The 20,824-nt window shown below is 36.9% G+C and overlaps 2 protein-coding genes and 2 pseudogenes across 2 annotated transcripts; 3 read left to right on the plus strand and 1 right to left on the minus strand.

The window, feature by feature from the left end:
• Positions 1-3,767: 3,767 nt before the first annotated feature.
• On the plus strand, positions 3,768-5,847 carry LOC117151575 (annotated as a pseudogene).
• Positions 5,848-5,862: 15 nt separating this feature from the next.
• Positions 5,863-6,249, plus strand: LOC112212743. The gene has a single exon (XM_024367165.1). The coding sequence runs from the start codon at positions 5,863-5,865 to the stop codon at positions 6,247-6,249; it is 387 nt and encodes a 128-aa protein (XP_024222933.1).
• Positions 6,250-6,883: 634 nt separating this feature from the next.
• On the plus strand, positions 6,884-8,290 carry LOC112212746 (annotated as a pseudogene).
• An 8,801-nt stretch (positions 8,291-17,091) lies between these two features.
• LOC117151576 (histone-lysine N-methyltransferase SETMAR-like) lies at positions 17,092-17,975 on the minus strand. The gene is made up of 2 exons (XM_033320387.1): positions 17,613-17,975; positions 17,092-17,224 (listed from the first exon to the last, which is right to left on the minus strand). The coding sequence occupies exons 1-2, from the start codon at positions 17,973-17,975 to the stop codon at positions 17,201-17,203; spliced, it is 387 nt and encodes a 128-aa protein (XP_033176278.1). The 3' UTR covers positions 17,092-17,200.
• Positions 17,976-20,824: the final 2,849 nt, after the last annotated feature.

Consider the following 20,824-nt stretch of genomic DNA (forward strand, 5'->3'; position numbering starts at 1 on the left):
GGAAAAAAGCCAAATTGATAGCTATTACAAAAAAAAAGACGGCTCATCGCCCGCAAACCTACGACCCAGAAGTCTCCTCCCCAACATAAGCAAAGTATTTGAAATAATCATAAACAACCCCCTAACTTCTTTCTGCACAAAAAATGACATAATCCCAGAAAATCAATTTGGTTTCAGGCACAACCACTCCACAATCCACGCAATAAACAAACTTACGTCGGACATCTGCTGGGCTCTAAACGCAAAACAACGAGTAGCCGCCTGCTTAATAGACCTCGCAAAAGCTTTCGACACACGCAAAACAACGAGTAGCCGCCTGCTTAATAGACCTCGAAAAAGCTTTTGACACACTCTGGATCCCAGATCTCATATACAAATTGATCAAGATAAACCTTCCTAAACATCTAATTAAAATAGTCTGGGACATGATCACAAGCAGAACATTCGTAATGACCGAAGGTTCAAACACATCAAACAAAGAATTCTCCAGCCTTCGCAGATGACCTAATCATCTACGTAACAGGCCGCAAAACTAAGACAATAAAAACTGAACTGCAAGAACTTTTCGAAAAAATAAACGACTATTACCACGCGTGGAAACTAAAAATCAACACAAGCAAATGCATATTATTCAGATCCAAGCTGAGTGAAATCGACCCCACAGAAAAAGAACACTGCAGAAAATTCCAAGTAAGAGAAAAAGCAAACAAAGGGGCACTCATACCACACAAAAACTGCGTAAAATACCTAGGAATAAACATAGACGACAAATTAAACTACAAGCAGCACACCGAAATCCAACTTGCTAAGGCCAATAAAGCATTCTGGAGAATAAAAAGACTATTCTACTCCAAACATCTCGACAGCAAAGTAAAAATACTATGCTACCAAGCACTAGTCAGACCGATCATTACCTACGGCTGCCCAATCTGGTACAACATCATATCAGCCTCCCAGATAGAAAAAATCAAAGATGCGCATATTCGAAAGAAAATGCATCAGGGCTTGCCTGAGCACATACAGATCCGAACACAGCGGATTCAAAAAATATGTAAAAAACAAAACAATATACGACCTAGCCAACATTCACCGCATCGACTGTCACAACCTAAAGCTAATAAGAAACCACTTCGCGCAAGCGGCAAATATAAAAGAAAACAGCTTAATTTTCAGCTGCCTATTTCCTAACAACGCATATTAAAAAAACACTCTGACAACAGGCCACATCCCCCAGAAGCCTTCCTATTATCCCCCCAGAAGCCTTCTTATACCTAGACGAAAAAGACTACCACCAGGACCAAAACAACATCCCAATAATATATCACATAAAAAGAAAAACAGGGATCAAAACCATACTTTACGAAGAAAACATAAATGGACAGACCGCAGACACTAGGTGGAGATACAACATGGCCCTCCCCCGGAAAGACACCAAAGACAAACATAGAAAAAACACAAAAAAATACTGGTGAATACAGAACCCATAACAAAATAAGAAAAAACATTAAACCAACAGAACTCAATTCTGACACCGCATAACACAGGTGTAAAATGTAAATCAAGCTCCGCTCCCCCATAGCAGCCCCAGCGGCTTAAACCCAAAAATTATATTAAACACGAAAAATGTAAAGCGCCGACACATATTATATCATGGCTACGTCGTACCGTTGCGTATCGGTACTTTTGCCTAAGATATCATTACATAAATTCACCGTTTATTGTGAATACCAAAATGTATTTAAAATTGTGTCTTGGGTTTAATAAACATCTTAAAAAAAAAAAAAGAAAACATCTTTAAATATTTCCGGTGCCTTTTGTCAACGACTGCTTGGATCGGTTGCGCAGTAAAAAATATTTCACTAAACTTAATTTAAAGTGTTACGCCGGGCGACTCTCTACCTGGCCCAGGTCATACACCGCGGACCAGACCGACACCAGATGTCCGCTCATCCTTACGACGTACTCTCAATAGCCTTAAGCACCCGTCATAAATCCGAGTAATTTGCTTTCTAAGGTCCTTCCGACTCAACAAATGTATTTTTCTCAATCACTTTTAGGCTGTTGTCTACCACGGCTTGCCAAGGGAGAGTTGGGTTTTTCCACGTACGATGCTTCCTAATAACAACTTTCTATCGAGGGCAGCTAAGACCCTTCTTAATCCGCCAACCTTCGTTTAACCAATTAACAACGAAGCCTATTTCCCTCACTCTCTTAGCCAAAATCGTCACCAACAAATCCGATGGTCCCGTGCGCTAGACACACCCATCACTAGCTTTCCTCCAACACAGCATCGTCATTCAACTTCACTTCTTCTACACCGTTGGAAAAGTCACCTCGTTCTCTTACGACATCGGGAGAGTCAAGTCAACTAGTCAGTTTAACGCTAACGCCTAACGTGGCAGTCTAAGCATAACGCTAGAGTAGCGTAATTCACGTAAACTATTTTAGTCGGTTCTCGGTATTGTCGAACATACATCTCCTTTACTAAATATATTATAGTGCTACGTCCACTAATGCACTAAATCCAATTATAAGAGCCCTGCTCTAACGTACACATCTATCTTATCTTCGTGCGATAAGTGGTTATCTATTTATCTATGCTCAACAGTGTAATCTAAGTGTTGGAAATATATAACATATAATTCTGTGAATCACAGTGTTATACAAACTGAATCACCCCTATTATCTCAAAGGATCGATCAATTCGTGGTGTCGACTACTATAATCGTAACGGGAATTTACGACTCCCGTTGACGTCTCTCCTCGCGATTACGTCTCCCCGCGATTGGTCGAAACTACATAAAGAATGGTTTTCATCACGTAAGGGTTTCAAAATCATCTATTAAATATACATCTTTTGTACAGTTCGCACACCTGAAATTGCCTTTAGAGCTTACTAATGCCTCGCGTGTTTTTCAATGATATATTAATTTTGTATTTACCAATCTCGGTAAAAAGAATAAAGTCGTATTATATTTAGATGATATTTTAGTCGCTACAGAAACGCTTAAAGAACATATTTTGATTCTTTGAATGTTTGAAGAAATTTTTCATTTAGCTGTATAAAACGATTTACAATTCCATTTAGACAGATTTTCTTTTTTTATACCGCGAAGTTACATATCTTGGCTAACTAATTTTAATGAATCTAGTATTCGTTCCAGTCGAGACGGCATTGAATCTGTCCGAGACTATTCACTGCCACGAACGGCGAAAGACGTACTGCATTTTGTGAACCCTGCAAGCTATTTTAGGTATTTTATTCCAAATTTTTCTATTTTAACGAAATCCCTATATGAATTACTAAGAAACGATGCGAATTTCCAGTTTGGCGCGAAAGAAAATACGGCCTTTACGTGTTTAAAAAGGTAAATTAGCTGATGAACCGGTTTTGATTATCTATTCCCCGATTTTAAAACAGAGTTGCATTGTGATGCCATCGCAAGTGATTTTGGCGCGGTATTAATTAAAAAACAAACGGACGGTTTCTTTCGACTTATATTTTATTTTAGTAAACGAACCACTATCGTAGAGTCAAAATATTGCAGCTTCGAGCTGGAACGTTTAGCCGTTATTCATGCCATCAATAGGTTCCATATTTATATTTATGGGATTCATTTTAAGATCGTTACCCATTACGATAGTTCGCGTCTCATGTTAAGCAAACAAACAGTCGACCCACGCATTGCGCAATGGGTGATCTTACAAAATTGAATGTGAAAATGTCACATGTTGACGCATTAAGCCACTGCTGCAGTGACCTTATCTTAGATCCAAACTCAAACAAATTGTTAAATCAGGAAATCCAACAGACAACTTTCGTTAAATACATCTGGAGTTACATCTGGGTCATAAGTTGAACTGGAAGAAACACATACAAGAAAAAACTAAACACTTACATCTAATCAGACATTCCATGTAGCTCGTAGCAAGAAAATCTAAATCAGACATATGCAGCCTGGTCTTATGAACTACAAAAATGGGGCATGGTTGCCAAATCAAATATGAAGAAAACAGAAACCTTCCAATCAACTATACTAACATCGATACTAAGCGCACACAAAATTTTCCAAAGCATATCACGATAAAATGGACAATTACATAAACTCGCTTGCCAAAAATAGTAATCCTTACTTGGGCTTTCGGTTCGGTTCGGGGCGAGGGTAACACACGGACGGAGAACTCTGTGGAAAAAGTGAAGTGTGAAGGAAAAAAGGAAAAGGAAGCATAAAGAGGCATGAAGAAGGGAAAATAAAGAGTGAGCATACGAGGAGAAGGCAAAAGAAAAGCGAAAAAGGAGACAAGAACGAGAGAAAGCTACAAATAAGAAAAACTAGAAAAGAAGAGGTTAGGAGGCTAGAAGCGCGGCAAAACAAAGTAAGGTAGGGAAACGGCAAATGGCGACAAACAGGGGAAGACCAAGGAGTACTGGTAAAGCAGTCTTCAAAAATACACTGGACAAATACAGCTCGACAGAAAAAGAGACACCAGCCAGAGAGAAAGTAATGGAGGCAGTGGTGGAAAAAATAGAGAAAATGGAAAGAGGATTTGAGGCAATGATCGAGGAAATAAAAGATATATATTGGAAAAGCAAGTGGAGGAGCTGAAGAGAGGAATGAAAGAGGAAAGGGAAAGAAAGGAAAGAGAGACAGACAGAGAGAAAGGAGAGTGGGAATGGGAAAAGAAAGAATTATTGGGTAGAATCAGAAGAATTGGAGAGGATCAGGGCATGGCAGAGAGAGAGGAAAGAAGAAGAAACATAGTAATCAAGGGAGTGGACTGGAATGAAGGAAGCAATGAAGAGACAGTAAAGGAGTTCATAAACGAAAAAATGAGGATAGGGGCAGAAGTAGAAAAAGCACATATGATAAAGGTGGGGGGGGGGGGAAAGAACAAAGGTGGGGGGGGGGGAGAAAGAACACAATAATAGTGGCAACGATGAAATCAATGGAGGAAAAAATAAGGATAATGAAAGAAAAAAACAAATGGGAAAGGGTGTATACATGGACGATGATCTGACAAAAAAAGAAAGGGATGGGAAGCAACACATAAGAAGGGTAGCCAGAGAAAGAATGGAAAAGGGCGAATATGTAAGGACAGGATACAAGAAACTAACAATAGAAAACAAATGGTACAGGTGGAACGAAAACGAAGATAAGCTGGAGCAAGAAAGAAAGAGAGTGGAAGGAAAATGAAAAAAGAGGAAAAAGAGTGAGGACTACACAGGAGGGGGGGACTACAATGGGGATGAAAACGTGCTTCTGAAATGTAGCAGGGCTAATAAGTAAGGACAAAAGAGAAAAGTTAAAATATAGACTACCCAAAGAATTCGACTGGAAATGCAGGGCAGCAATGACAGTAAGGAAAAAAAGAAGAGCAAAGGGAAGAATAACAACGGGTATAAATAAAAACCTAAGAGAAATAGGATATAAAGGAATTAGTGATAATATAGTTGGGAGAAAAATAATATACAATTACAAGACGTATAGGATAATGATGGTTTATAATCAAGATACATAAGGGACATGGAAAAAAATAGAGGAAAGAGTAGACGGAAGAGAAGAGGAAGTGGTGATCATCGGCGGAGACTGGAACGCAAGAACGGGAGAAGAGGGAGGGCCGACAAACGAGGACCTAGGGAAAGAAAAAAACAGACGATCAAAAGATAAGACAATAAATATGGAAGGAAGAACACTGCTAAAGTATCTGGATGAGATAATCAATGGCAGCGATAAAGAAGGAGAGGAGCGGACCTATATTGGCGAAAGAGGAAACTCAGTAATAGACTATGTGATTGGCAATCAGGAGGCGACAGAAGAAATAATTGACATGAAAGTAGGAAAATGAACAGAGTCAGACCACATGCTGTTAGAAATAGAAATAGGGGGGGGGGCGGAATTACAAAAAAAAAATGAGAAAAAGGAAGAAGAAGAAGGGAAGGAGAAAAGGGAATGGACAAACAAAAGCATGGAAAAATACTTGGACGAATGTAAAGACTGGACCTGCAACGGAAGAACAGTAGCGGAAATGTGGACAGAAATCAACAAGAAGATAAACGAAGCAATGCCAAAGAAGAAAGTAAAGATAAGGAGTGGAAAGAGAGAAAAAGAGAGTAAAAGAGAGATGAGAAGGAAGGTGACAAAGTTTATGAAAGGAAAATACAGTAGAGAAGCTCTTATGGAGGAAAAAAGGCATTCAAATAGAGGTGCAAACAAAGAAAGGAAAGATACGAAGAAGAAGAAATGGTGAAAATCAAGAAGATCAAAACAGAACAAGAAGCGTGGAAGTACATAAATAAATACAGAAGAAGAAGGGAAGAATATAGATGAAGAAATAAGCGAGGAAGAGTGGAAAAATCATTTTATGGAAATTTTAGAAGAAACAGAGCACAAAGAGGGCAGGAAAAAAGAGGAGCATCGAGCAGAAGAGAAAATAATGGAGGAGAGAGAAGATAATATATAGAGAAGGAAGAGGTGATATACAAACTAAGAAACTTGAAGGAGAAGAAAGCAATGGGGGAAGGCGGGTTAGAAAATGAATTATGGAAGTATGCACCGAAGGAAGTGGGTGAAGCGTTATGGGCTCTGTTAAGGAAAATATGGAATGAGGTGGGGATACCAGAAGATTGGAAAAAAGGAGCAAATATGTCCGATATATAAAAAGAGGGACAAGAGAGCAGGGAAGGGCTACAGAAAAGTAACATTAATGGATACAGCATACAAGATCTGTGCAGGGATACTGCACGAACGATTGAAGGCAGACATTGAAAACAAACTGAAAGAGGGCAAATTCGGATTCAGAAAAGGAAGACGCGGTATTTGTGATAAACCATATCATAGACAAACAGTTGAGTAGAGAAAAAGAGAAACTATACCATATGCCTGCTTTGCGGACTTAAAAGCGGCGTTCGACAGAAATTGGAGGAGAAAATGAGAAAAATGGGGATTAACGAATAACTAACCCGAAGGATTAAAAAGATATATGCAGAAACAAAGAATGTGGTGAGAATCAAGGATAATAACACAAAAGAATTTTAGACAGTGAGGGGAGTCAGACAAAGATGCCCGTTGAGCCCGACGTTATTCAGCATCTACGTGGCGGAGCTGGAAGAAGAATTAAGGAAAGGACAAGTCGGGGGGGGGGGTATAGTGGTAGGAGAAAGGAAGGTATGGTCATTGACATATGCAAACGATATTGTGTTGATGGCTGATAGAGAGGAGGGGCTAAAGGAAATGCTAAAGAGATTCGAAAAATTTTTAAAGGAAACCAAATTGGAACTGAGCACGGAAAAGGCCAAGAGTGTAGTTTTCGAAAAAAAGAAAGAACAAGAGGAGACAAAGAAAATGGAAATGGGGAGAGCGAGAATTAGAAGAAGTGGACGAGATAAGATACCTAGGGTACATACTACTAAAAAACGGCAGTAATGAGAAATACATACAAGACAGGAAAAAGAGAGCAACAATAGCAATGAAGAAAATATGGAGCGTGGAAGAAAGAATTTCCAAACAGGACTACAAGAGGAGAATGAAGATGTTTGAAACGCTGGTAGGGAGCGTGGCGCTGTTTGGAGCATAGGTATGGGGCTGGAACATGGAAGAAAGGCTGGATAGAATACAAAGAAGATGTGTGAAATGGACCTTAGGTTTAGATATGACAACACCGAATTATATATTGATAGAAGAATGTAAGCTAACAGAAATCAAAGAAAAAGCATTAGGAAGAGCAGCAAGGTATGAAGAGAAAGCCATAGAGTCAAAAAAGGAACTAGTAAAGGAGTGCATAAAGGAAAGAGGGAGAAACTGGGGAAATGGCCAAGAAGCGTAAAGAGCAAGAAAGAGAAAGAAGGGACTAGAAGAGATGAGAAATGGAGGGACACAGATGGAAGTAAGAGAAGAGCAAGAAAAGATGACACTAGACCAAATTATAGAAGAAAGGAGAAAGAGAGAAGCAGAAGAGAGGGGGGAAAGGATAAGGGAATCAAAATATGACAAACATTATAGAAAAATCGCCAAAGAAGAGTTACCAAATACTTAGAAGGGAGGATGAAGTGGAAGGACAGAAAAATATTAGCAAGATTCAGATGTGGAAACGAGACTAAATCAAGGGAATACTGGAAAGAAGAGGGAGAAAAAAGATGCAAGCTATGTAAAAAGAAAGAAGAAGACCTGAGACACGTAATAGAAGAATGAGAAATAACAGGAGAACCAAGGGACACAGAAAAATACTAAACGAGACTGGAGAAGGACTAATAGAATTGAAAACAATAATGGAGGAGAGAAGGGCAATACAAGACGGGGAGACAATAAAAAAAAAGAACGACAATAAGGAAGCACAGCAAGGAGGCAAGAGCCCAAAAGCTGCCATAGTTTTAGAGACAGAACATATAATGGAGTGCAATAAAATAGAATTGATAAGAGGGGAGGTAGATATATAAGATAAAAGAGATAGACAAGGAAAAGAGTTTAGGTAGATATACGAGAGGAGGCAATGAGGTGATAACGCCATAAGACTGATAGAATGTAAAAAGCGTAATAGGTAAACGAGATGTAAAACCGAAAGCTCGTCCAAAGCCGAAAGACACGGACTAAATAATAATAATAATAATAATAATAACACATTCAACAATACATAATAATACATTCTAATTAAAACGTTAAAAACCTTCCTTATTTTATTTTGTTTTTTTTATTATGGGTAATAGCACAGAAATCCCCATGCTATAGTAATTAGCAAATGATACAAAAATGTAAGTATTTGTAGAAACAAATAAGAACGTTTAATAAAGGAAAAATTAAAAAGAAAATGATAGATACTTCTACCTCTCAGAGGGATCAAGCAAAAGGACCAAACGCATCGAGATCTACAGTAAGACACGGTAAACCGGCCTATCCTGTTCAATATCCATGTTTAGTGTCCTATTATAAATGTATGGCATGAACAAGAACGGCAATCAAAATAATAAATCAGCAATAGCATTCGTAAATGATATGTTAATTACATCAGAAACAATAAACCGTGACAAATAAAAATCCAGGTGCAAGACCTAGTCAAGAAAGTAGAAAATTACGCTTTCCAACACGGAAGCTAAAAATCTACACCCATAAATGTGAAACAATCTCGTTCAGTCCATATATTTCAAAAACTTCAAAAGCAAAGTACGACGTGAGAATAAATTCGAAAATATTCTTCCATACAACAGAAAATATCAACGAAGAATTTTCCGATGCAAACAAAGTTAAATGCTTCGGAGTCCATCTAAACTTCGGGTTAAATCACAACGACAACATAAAGACACAGTTATAGAAAGCAGATAAATTCTTCTTATACCTCATAAGACTACCTTACTCGAAAGATTCGCACAGATCAATAAAACTTCACTGCTACAAAACACTAATTAGACCAACCATTCTAATGTATAGTCGTTAAATCTGTTTCAATGTAAGTGTCAACGCCACGGAAAAATTAAGAATCATTGAAAGAAAATACATCACAGCATGTTTAGGAATATATAGATTGCCAGAATCGAAATTTAGCAAATATAGCAAATCACAAGCTATACGAAGAGCCCAAATTAATCCACATCGATTCATCATTCTTAAATTAGTCAGACCACTGGTCAAAGATACACAAAATAATCATAAACTTCATCGTCGCCCACAATCTATAGTCAAACCCGTTATACCATAAACACGTTCAAAAAACAGATTATTTCCCCCCGGAATCCTTCACCTGCTTAGATAGCGTAAAATTAATCCAAAACAATAATAACTTAGCATTAATCTATCACTACAGCAGAAACGTAATAATAAAAAATACTGTACGATAGCGACATAGACCATAAGGATAGCAATATAAGACTTATGTATAAATTGTCAACCGTAGATTTAAGTGAGACACTCAAAGACAATAAAGATAAATATTGGCAGCTAACCACCGTAGAAAATTAAATTATAGCAATAAGAAAATCGTATGTTTAGTTAGTAAATGAACCAAAGATTGTAAGCAAAGACCACAAAAGAACAATGCAAATGTCACGTAAACTTGAGGGTTAGACGATAAAATAAAATAGCTGAGTCGTAACACAACTATTAATTTTGTTTTCATTAATCTTTATTATGAATTCAGCAATCGCAATGAAATACGCACTGAATTAACACACACAAATCACAATTCACTCCAATCACCTTATGTAAAACCTAGTTACACTGATACGTTAAGTACGCGACTGTTATAAGGATAGAGACCGGTAAAGATATGTTGACTATTCTAAGGATACGGAATAAGTGAAGTTTTACGGACGATACTGTGTCTGGGGAAAGCTAGGGATGGGTGTGTCTAAGGACACGGGACTATCGGACTTGTTGATGATAATTTTGGTTAAGGAAGTGAGGGTAGTAGACATCTTTCTCCGATTGGATAATAAGACGGTTGGTGGACGAGGAAGGGTTTTAGCCGCCCTCGTGAGATAGTTGCTAACGCAACATACCAGACGCGAGGAAAACCTACTTTCCCTGTTAACCCGTAGTAAACAATAAACGTAAAAGGAAATCTAAGACAAGAGATACTCGCTTGGCCTGAAGGACCTTAACTATGAAAATTCCAAGACCCCTGGTGGGTACTTAGGACTACTGAGGGCACGCGTCATGGATGTGCAGACATCTGGGCGCCATCCTGCCCGCGGTGTGTGGCCTGGTCTCTGATGTGAATTGACGTTATACAAACACAGTTAAATTAAGAAAATGTTCCCTGCAATTGTGTAATCATATATACGTAATTATATATCTCATACGTTTATTCTCTTTCTTCTCCCTCCTAAAATGTCAGCGATCCATAGTACAATATCGGGCCTCCCTATACTAGTTTGTAAGTTCATAGTCTAAGGAATGGTTACATTGTAAGTAAATAAATGGTAGTATGAAGTGCAACGTTTATGTGAGCACCTATACTACGCGTACATTACGCAAACATTAAAAACTTCCCACATGCTGAGACCCTCAACTCGTAAATCAAATTCTTTTTATTTGTGATTGATTGTAGTAAATGAAATCATTTACCAACATATTTGTCACACTTTTCTCATTCAGATAAGACCAAGCACGATATAATTTAGAGCATATTTGCTTACTGAGTAAATGATAATTAAATACATATCAATAAGTAAATCTAACATCACAAATATATTAGTAAAAGTTTAATTTTGGAAAAGTTAGAAATAAAGAAGTTTTACTTTTGATTCAGCACATAGATACATTGTCTCCACGCTATCTGCCACTGGACCATATTACACCACCACAAAATATCCCGAAGTTCTTGTTGGACTCAACGGGTATAACATCGCATATACTTTGCATATTTACTGCATAGACCTCCGCAGTTTATTTAATTTTTTATAATCATTGTAACAAAAATTAGTGTTATAATTTCATTTTATTGCAGCATAAGTCAAGTTTTTGTGTGTGCAATAAAATATTGTTATACTACTATCACCAGGAACGATGTGTAAAAGTACACTTACAAGAAAAAATAAAAATTTATTTCACAGTTATACTTAAATGTGGCATAAAGAGTAATATCTGAAAGAAAATTTCAGAAACATTGATTTCCAGAATTATTTCATTACTTCCAAATACAGTTGTTAATATCCACGGTTGGCTGAATCCCACATGTAGAGTGTAATAAAAGAAGAACAAGACAATACGATAAAATGTTGTAAGAAACAAGAAATTCTGACAGTGAAATAAATAAAAAAACAGAAAAAGATAAAACAGATAATAAGAAACTACAACGGAACAAAGAAAGCTCAAGAAGGTAGACAGTTACAACTAAAATGGCAGAGGAAAGAAACACAAGAGGAAAATTAGAAAAAAACATCATAAACAGCAAAATGGCAACAAAAGACAAAGAATAGATAACAACGAGTATAAATAAAGGAAATATAGTTGTGAACACAGGGAATAAAGGCATGAAATTTGAAATCCTGAAAAAGATAGATATGTTTAGGGAAATGAGGAATTTTTTTTTTATTTATTTATTTGTTGAAATTACAATCAATTCTTGCGTTGAGAAGAAATGAGAAATATGAAAGACAAATTAAAGAAAATAAGAAAGGCAAATAATATATTTAGTTACACCTAATACAAGATGTTAAGCTAGAGAAGAATAACAGGAGATAAGGAAATAAAATGGATAGAAAAAAGAAGAAAACTTGAAACTACAAGATAAGATAGATGAACTCGAAGGGATGACGATAAATTAAAAGTGATAAATGAAGCGGAATATATTCAAGAGATAAAAACAAAACACCATTAAAAGCTGTAACAGTTATACTTTCAGACCAGAAGAATAAGATGAGAGTATAAGTAAATGAAAAGATATGGAACATTTAAGGACATTAGATATAGCATTGCAAAGAAAGGACAAGATCATACATGATCTATCACAAACGCTATCATACTTTGAGAAAAATATATTTTTTATCTTTCTTAAAATCTTTTTTAAGAAGGAAAAATGATTTCAAACAAGAACAAAAGAAACTTTCAATCATTTTTCTTGCCTTAAATCGCAGTGTAAAAATAAAGATGAAAATTTGGGGAAATTAGGATTACATCAACATGGATTTTAGCAACAGGTTTGGAACCATGCAGGATCTTAATCCTACTACAGAATTTATCATCAATACTTTTGCGACATAAATTCCTGAAGATGGATTTCTAATATCTTCTTTGGAATTTTGTAAATTTCTACCAGAATAAAATATCCAAAATTAAAGCTAGTGGTTTGTTGAATGACTTGACATATCTCATAGCTGTGTATCCTTATATTCTAGAATGAAGCTGATAAAAAATAAACAGTATTCAATGTTATAGCGGATTGTAAAGACAATACAATGAACGAGCATACCTTGTTGTCGCGAATTGAAACGTTGCTCGTCACCGTGTGTGTCTGATTTGACGTGTAAGACATTTCCTTGCGGAAGTTGACCCTCTAGTTGTTGGCGCGAGGTTCGCCGCTAACGGTTGCTGCGATGCTGATGATGATGTGATCATGTGACACTGTATGATTTACTGCTGTATCTCTGTTCACTTGATCGTCCAATGCTCGTGATCCGGCTCGAAGGACCAAATGTTACGACCGTTCGCGTAGAGACGCGATCGCGAGGGAAACATGTGAGCGGGAGGCGTAAATTTTTGCTACGATTATGATAATCGACGCCGCGAATTAGTCGTTCCCCTGTTTCGTTTAGAATAACAGAGATAGTTCAAATGATTTTAACTTTGAATTAACAGGGTCAATATAAACGTGCATATTTAACAATATTTAAAGTTATAATGAATACGTCACAAATGATTTAACGATGATACAATTAGTTTGTTACAGTAATTTGACCCGATTTTATGATATTTCTCGATGTATTCGTTAAACTAAGCGACATTGATTTTATTCGTCTGAACCTTTCGATGCATCCGTTTGAATCCTCATTTGCCACTGACTGCCCTTCCATTTTGTCCTTTGTCTTCTCTGAGATACGACCCCCACTACGCTCGGATCACGCCACCGTTCGCGCCTGTGATCACGTATACCACCTTCTTTATGCAGATAAAATAACGCACCGAAGGCGAATAGATGTTTCTGGAACTCGCTGCTTGACGACAACTATGCGTTTATCGCTACTTTGTGTATATCTCGACGGTCATGTAAGACGATCTGTTTGCGACGGTTAGGAACACGGCCTATAGTAAGCCTTGGGGCGTAATAAACGGAGAGAATAGAATAATCTACAGGATTATCAACGGTGAAGTATATAAATATACTAACGACTCAGAAAACATAATTGAAGTGAGTTGCTTAGATATGAAATTATTGTTAATAACTAAAAGAATAATAGTACAAGTTAGATTAGCAGAGAGACAAACGTGGTTGTGCAGCGAGTCTAGGAAACAGGATAAAATATAAAACAAATAAAAATGGAATATGCAATACGTCCTATCCAAGAAGATTGGATACCAACTAATGCATAATAAAAGAATGTCCGCAATATTTGGAATTAAGAACAAAATTCTTAAAATAAACAACCACCATCTTTATGAACAGAGAAAATTGATTATTGAGACTAAAGAATTTTATTAAGAAACAACATGACGCTCAGAGCATAATAACTGAAGTTATAATAACCTGAGCACAACTCAAAAACTTAGCTATGACCCTTTTGTAATAACTAACAAACAAACATTTCAAACTTAATTAATTATAAACAAGCTACAGATAATTTGAAGTTAGATATGAATAAGCTTAATAACAAAATTAAATAAATAGAATTTTTCTTATTTAAATGCGACAGTTTGTAGTACAAAACAAATTTTGTTCAGGAATAAGGTTTTCTGAAAATTTCCAGCGAAAATTTTTGCAAAAATTTCCTAAAGGAATTATAACCTATGAGATAAATGAAATAAAAATACAAAAACCAACTGATATTAAAAGAAGAATGATTATTTTACAAGATAATATGAAACTGTGTAAGGGATTACATATGTAACATATTGTCCCGATGTATACATATCTGCGAAGCGACTTACTACCCTGTATATTCCAGAAACTTCTTAGTTTGCCCCAGCCTTAGCAATTTGAAACTATTTTATTAAAATTAAGAATTTTCCACATTAGATCGAACGCACTTCTAATAGGTACCAAACAGTATATATATATAGCAAGATTTCACATATCTCTAAATTATTCACAGAAAATTAATACGGCACATAAATTAGACTTCGGATTGTAAAAATTAAGAATAAATAACCGATACAGTCTCACAAAAATAGAAGGATAAAGATAGAGATAAGGGATCAAAAACAACAGTTATTTTTCAAATTTGTATGAAAAGCCCTTAAGAAAATAAGTTCCTCCTGAAATTGAAAACAGTTATATGTATAGAAATCAAACTTGCGATAAAAGTAAAAAAGATAGAAAATAAGAAAATTGTATTTGTTTTTATGACTCACTTTTACATGTAGTATAATTTCCACCGCTATTTTAGCATAGAACGCTATTTTCAAACACGAATTGTTCCAACTCGATAGTCCCTTGCTTTACTGTAAACGGAAAATTCTTTCGTGTTCTCAACAAAATTTATCAAATTCCAGCAATGACACATGCTATGTGATTGTCAGTAGAACATGGAGAAATGTTTCCAGTAAAGTTTCGAGCGACTTATCGCCGATTTTCAGGAGACACTGCTACGATATCGCGTGTACAGTGCTTCTATCGGTGTTGATGCGCTTTAATACCTAGTGCAAGAGAACACTAATAAGATTTCCCAGTGGGCCTGTAAATCCTTATAGATCACTCAAACATATATCATATTGTTTGTTTCAACTACTAGCAATTTAAAACGTCGTCTACATATATTTAGAAAGTTAGCAAAGACATATATTTGTTCCTGAGCATGATTTCTATCAGTTGAGCGTTGTAGCAAAATGTCTGATACAATTTAATGTTGAATTTGTCTTTTTTTAGGCTAGCTTGATTGGATTACAGGTAGATCTAAACGATCCGTGTGTTGCATCTCCAAGGCATCTTCGACTCATCGATATGCAGTGATACCCGGCAAACTTCTAGTGGACAAGCGACGTTGCCTGCAGGCAGTTTATATACATGTTTTAGCATGTGTTGTCGGCAGGCAATGTCTACAGACGCCTGTGGTCTGCCCGTACGCGCCTTAAGTTTCGCTGACAGACATTGTCCGCCGATTACTACGACACCTGTCTGTGGACAATAGGCCGTCAGTGTGGAGTTATCTTTACCCGAATAATTTAAGAAATATAAGATATACTTCAAAGAAAAGTTGCTAGCTTCGATATCTTACTAATACTATGTTATCGAAATTGAATAAACCTCGTTACTGTATTTAAAAGGAAATTGCATTTATATTTCAAGTTTACAGAGACGACAACAACAACAACCAAACAAAGAATCGCAGCGAAGAAATAAACGGATACAAATAAACATAACACTGGATTGAAGATAGGACAATAAACAAGATAGAACGGGGAAAACAAGAGTAATGAAGAATCAGGGTGCAGAAAAAAACACAAAGTGTGCGAGCTGGAGAGGAAACCTGGTACTGTCGGTACAGGCTGTAAGCATACAAAATGGTTGCCGAGACGGTGCAGGAATAATCGGCTGGAGAGCCAACCTGCTGGGACCGAGCTATATGCTGGCAGCTCCGCCTTCTCGTGGCCCCCGCTGCTAACGGCGCGGCGCCATGCACGTATCGCGTGGCGTGACGCTGGCTAAGCGAGCTGCCGCCCGAAAGGGCAGGTTTAACTTGTCCAATGATCCGCAAGGAGAGGGCAAGTCGCGCGCCGACCATCTATGCGCGCCATTCCCAAGTCGAACGCGAACATCTAAATGCGAAGCCAGTATGCGTTTTTACTGCAGGTATGGCGCGGTCGACCAAAAGGTCGGGCCCTCAAACGCACACATTACTTGTACAATTCAAGTGCTGCAGATACGGAAAAGTAATTTATAATTTATCGTAATTTATCGTAATGCGAATTTTGGCGCGTCGTCATAAATAGATTTTTATTTAAAACGAAATTGTTAAATATCCTTTTGTATCAATTCACATAACGTTAATAAATCAATATTAGACATATTACTCATAAATTTCTTTGTACATATCTGTGTGCATATACGCATAGTTTTCGTGCATATATCAATATTTGTATATTTTATGTGTATAAATTTCATATGCTTTTCGCAAATTTTACATTCATAAACATCTGCAATCTATACGTTACGTTTTTCGTTGTATTTACAAGTACGGACATTAGATATTCTATTACATTCTTTTATTATAATCTTTTGATATATTTATAGTTGTTTAATTATTAGGTCATCCCATAAGTTCGTGCCGTTTTTCGAGAGGTTATATATGTTAAGATCGTTTACATACCTTTCAGTTTCATGAAAAAATGTAATCCCCCTCTCGTTGTACAACTTCTTCCCATTTTTCTGGTAGGTTTCGTCTCGATAAAAGTTCACTTGTTTTTCTTTAAAATAATTTTCTAAGCTATTTTTGAGAGTGTCAATATTTTCAAATTTTTTAGCTACTAAAAAGTGTTGTAATGCTCTGAACAGGTGGCAATCAGATGAGGCAATGTCTAGGGAATATGGGGGATGTGGTAAAATTTTCCAATTAAATTCAGACAATTTTTTTGTAACGCTTTTCGCGACATGCGGTCTAGCATTGTCGTGATGGAAGATAACGTTGTTCCTATTCGCTAAACCTGGTCGTTTTTCAGCTAGTGCTTCCCTTAATTTTTCTAACTGAGCGCAATATTTGTCTGAATTAATGGTATCACCACTAGATAAAAGTTCAAAATAGAGTATTCCTTTATAATCCTACCATACACACAAAAGAACTTTACGTGGATGTAACCCTGGTTTTGCACAGCGTTCAGGTGGCTGATTTCGTTGGGATCAGCTACGTTTCCGTTCAGGGTTTTCGCAAAGTATCCACTTTTCATCACCAGTTACCAGGGGCGTTTAAGGAATGGTTCACGTTTATTACGCGCAATTAATGACATGCACGCTGTCGTTCGTTCAAGACGGTTCCGTTCCGTAAGTTCATGGGGCACCCAAACGTTCAACTTTGACACCATCCCCATTTTTTTTAAACACCTATGAATCGTTGTCTTAGGTATTTTCAGGACATTTGACATCTCTTGAACTGTCAAACTTGGTGATTTTTCAACAAGATCCCGAATTTTATCTCCGTCTGTCTGAGGAGGACGCCCGGAGCGTACCTCCTCTTCTAAACAGAAATTCCCAGCTCTAAAACGTTGGAACCACTTCCTACAGGTGCGAGATGAAAGCGCATTTTCTCCGTGAACAGCACATATGTTCTTCGTGGCAATTGTTACCGAACTTTCTTTCCGAAATTCATATAACATGAGATGTCGAAAATGGATACGCATTTCACTCGTGATTTTTTACTGTTAGAAGTCACTGTGTTCACTATATTACGATCTTATGCCCACGAAGATCTACTCTAGCCTGTTCTCGATCAGCTAAGCTCAAGTGCATTGGTCCCTTATCGTCGTATGTTTAGAAATTGACACATGAAATATATACACAAAAACTTATGGGATCACCTAATATGTAAACGATTTTGAACTATTTAATTTAATAAAGACCTTAGATCGACGGATTTTAATTGCTGTCACATAATCGTTAATTCATTACTTTTCCTCCAACTGTCACGAATTTTCACAAAGTGTGTATTTCGGATCGTTAATCTCATACGGATGTAAACTTCATTTTCTTAATAATCTTGGTCAATCATGTATCACATTTTCTATAAAATCTATAAGATCAGCAAGTGCTCTAATACTTGTGAACAATCATATATCTTAATTCGTGCCTTTTGTATTAATACAGAAGCTTCATGCGAGAAAGAATTTTCGATATAAATGTTCTCAATGTTGTAAATCGAGTTCTGCCCGTGCAACCGAGCTAAACGGACGTGTAAAACAGTGCTTCAGAAAATGTGCGGCAAGTGGGGAAGAGAAAGTTACGAACGGTAACGCCCATAGCTAAATGGTGGAAACTCGTGTCTTCTACTAAGAAGACTACAAGCAAAACTAAAATGAAAAAGCACATCCCACCGATAAAAATAATTAACAAAGACGAACAATACTACATAAATAAAACAACAAACATATCAAAACCAAGCCAACCAATAAACGAAGAACAGGAATGCTCAGCTACAAACGAAGTTGATATGGAAACAATACCAAACAATGAAGAGAATATTACCAATAACGAATTAACCCAACAGGATGAAAGCTGGAAGGTGGCAAGTTATAATAAGAAACGAAAAATAACAGGAAATTCAGATACAGAAAAGCAGCGATGGCAGCAACAATTACCATTAAGAAACTCCTTCAGCTCACTTACGGAAGAAATAGACGACCCAACAACCAAAAACACAACTAAATCAACGCAAACTACAAAACCACCACCAATATTTGTCGACGCCCAGATAATAGACCCGCTTATTGATCGACTAAACGATATAGTTGGGAAGGAAAACTACACAATAAAACAAACAAAATTATAACAAGTAAAAATTCAAATAAACACCCCAGAAAATTATAGGAAAGTGATAAAAGAATTAAAAGAAAAAACGCTGTGTACCACACATACCAGCTCAAAACGGAAAGGATCTACGAAATAGTTATAAGAGGACTACATTGAAAAACTAACATAAAAAAAATTAAGTGACGAATTAGCAAAAATTGGTCACCAAACAAGAGCAATAAACAATATGACAAGATACGATACGAAGCATTTAACAACACACTGTCCATACGTAGGGAAAATAAATGAAGTAAAATGTTACAACTGTAATGGAAACCACCCAGCCAGCTATAAAGAATGCGAAATCAGAAAACAATCACAACGTAAACAGTTTCCACCACTTGGCAATAGATCAATCAATAACTACCAACCACAACAAAGTATAACGGATAATTAAGCAACATTGAAAGCACAAAATGAACCAAAAGCTATAAACGGAAACACCGATCCCCAAGGAAACCGCAGCTACGCGCAAGTAACCCAAAACATTAGACAAACAACGCCCACAAACAAACAGAATCAAAGCAACAACACCGAAGACGATACAGAAATCAAAGAAATGCTCAAACAATCCATTAAAGGTACAGAGATATTAAGAAAAATGGTAAGTGAGAAAAACACAATACTAAGGCAACAAGTACAACAAACAACAGTCATGTTACAACTACTCACAAACTTGCTAAGTAAAAAATAAAAATGGACATCCTTAAAATAGCAGCCTGGAACTCTAACGAACTACAACAAGGGGCCCTAGAAACTAAAACATTCCTGTATAATAATAATATCGACATACTACTCGTATCGGAAACACACTTCACTATAAAAAGTTACATAAAAATACCGTACTACACCATATATGATACCAAACACTCCTTAGGAAAAGCACACGGAGGGACCGCAGTGATATCAAACATCACTTACATAGCCAAGTAAGAAAGAAATATACCCAAGCAACCACCGTTACGGTACAAACTAGCAGCAACCACTTCCTGTTGTCAGCAGTATATGTACCACCGCGACACAAAATGGCATCACAAACGTGGGAAGAGTACTTTCAACACTTAGGTGACAAGTATATCGCAACGGGAGACTACAATGCAAACCACACGCTATGGGGATCAAGAATTACCACACCTCGAGGTAGAACCCTGGAAAAATACATTAACAACAACCTCAATATATTATCCACAGGAAGACCGACATACAGACCGACAGACCCGAGTAAAATGCCTGACCTACCCGACTTTGCAGTCACAAAGGGACTGAACGCAAATAAACTAAAAATGACACCCAGCCTCGAGCTTAGCTTCGATCATACACCTATAATAATTGCATACAGAAACAAACCAATACCTCATAGCAATCCAGAGATACTATGCAACAGAACCACCAAATGGCAAACTTTTAAAGAAATAATCGAGAGCAAAACCAACTGCAACATTCCATTGAAAACACCCGAACACATCGAACAGGCAGTAACAACATTTACAGAAACTATCCAAGAAGCAGCATGGGCAACCACTATACCTGAACCAACCAACAGACAAACAAAAACAGTTCCACTAGACATCCTCGAAAAAATTAGAGAAAAAAGAAAAGCGAAAGCAAAATGGCAAAAACATAAAAGACGAGAAAATAGAAAACACCTAAACAAACTTGCAAAGGAAATAAAAAACAAAATAAA

This window comes from Bombus impatiens, unplaced genomic scaffold (genome assembly GCF_000188095.3).
Source record: "Bombus impatiens unplaced genomic scaffold, BIMP_2.2 scf_0303, whole genome shotgun sequence".
In the NCBI taxonomy this organism is placed as follows: domain Eukaryota; kingdom Metazoa; phylum Arthropoda; class Insecta; order Hymenoptera; family Apidae; genus Bombus; species Bombus impatiens.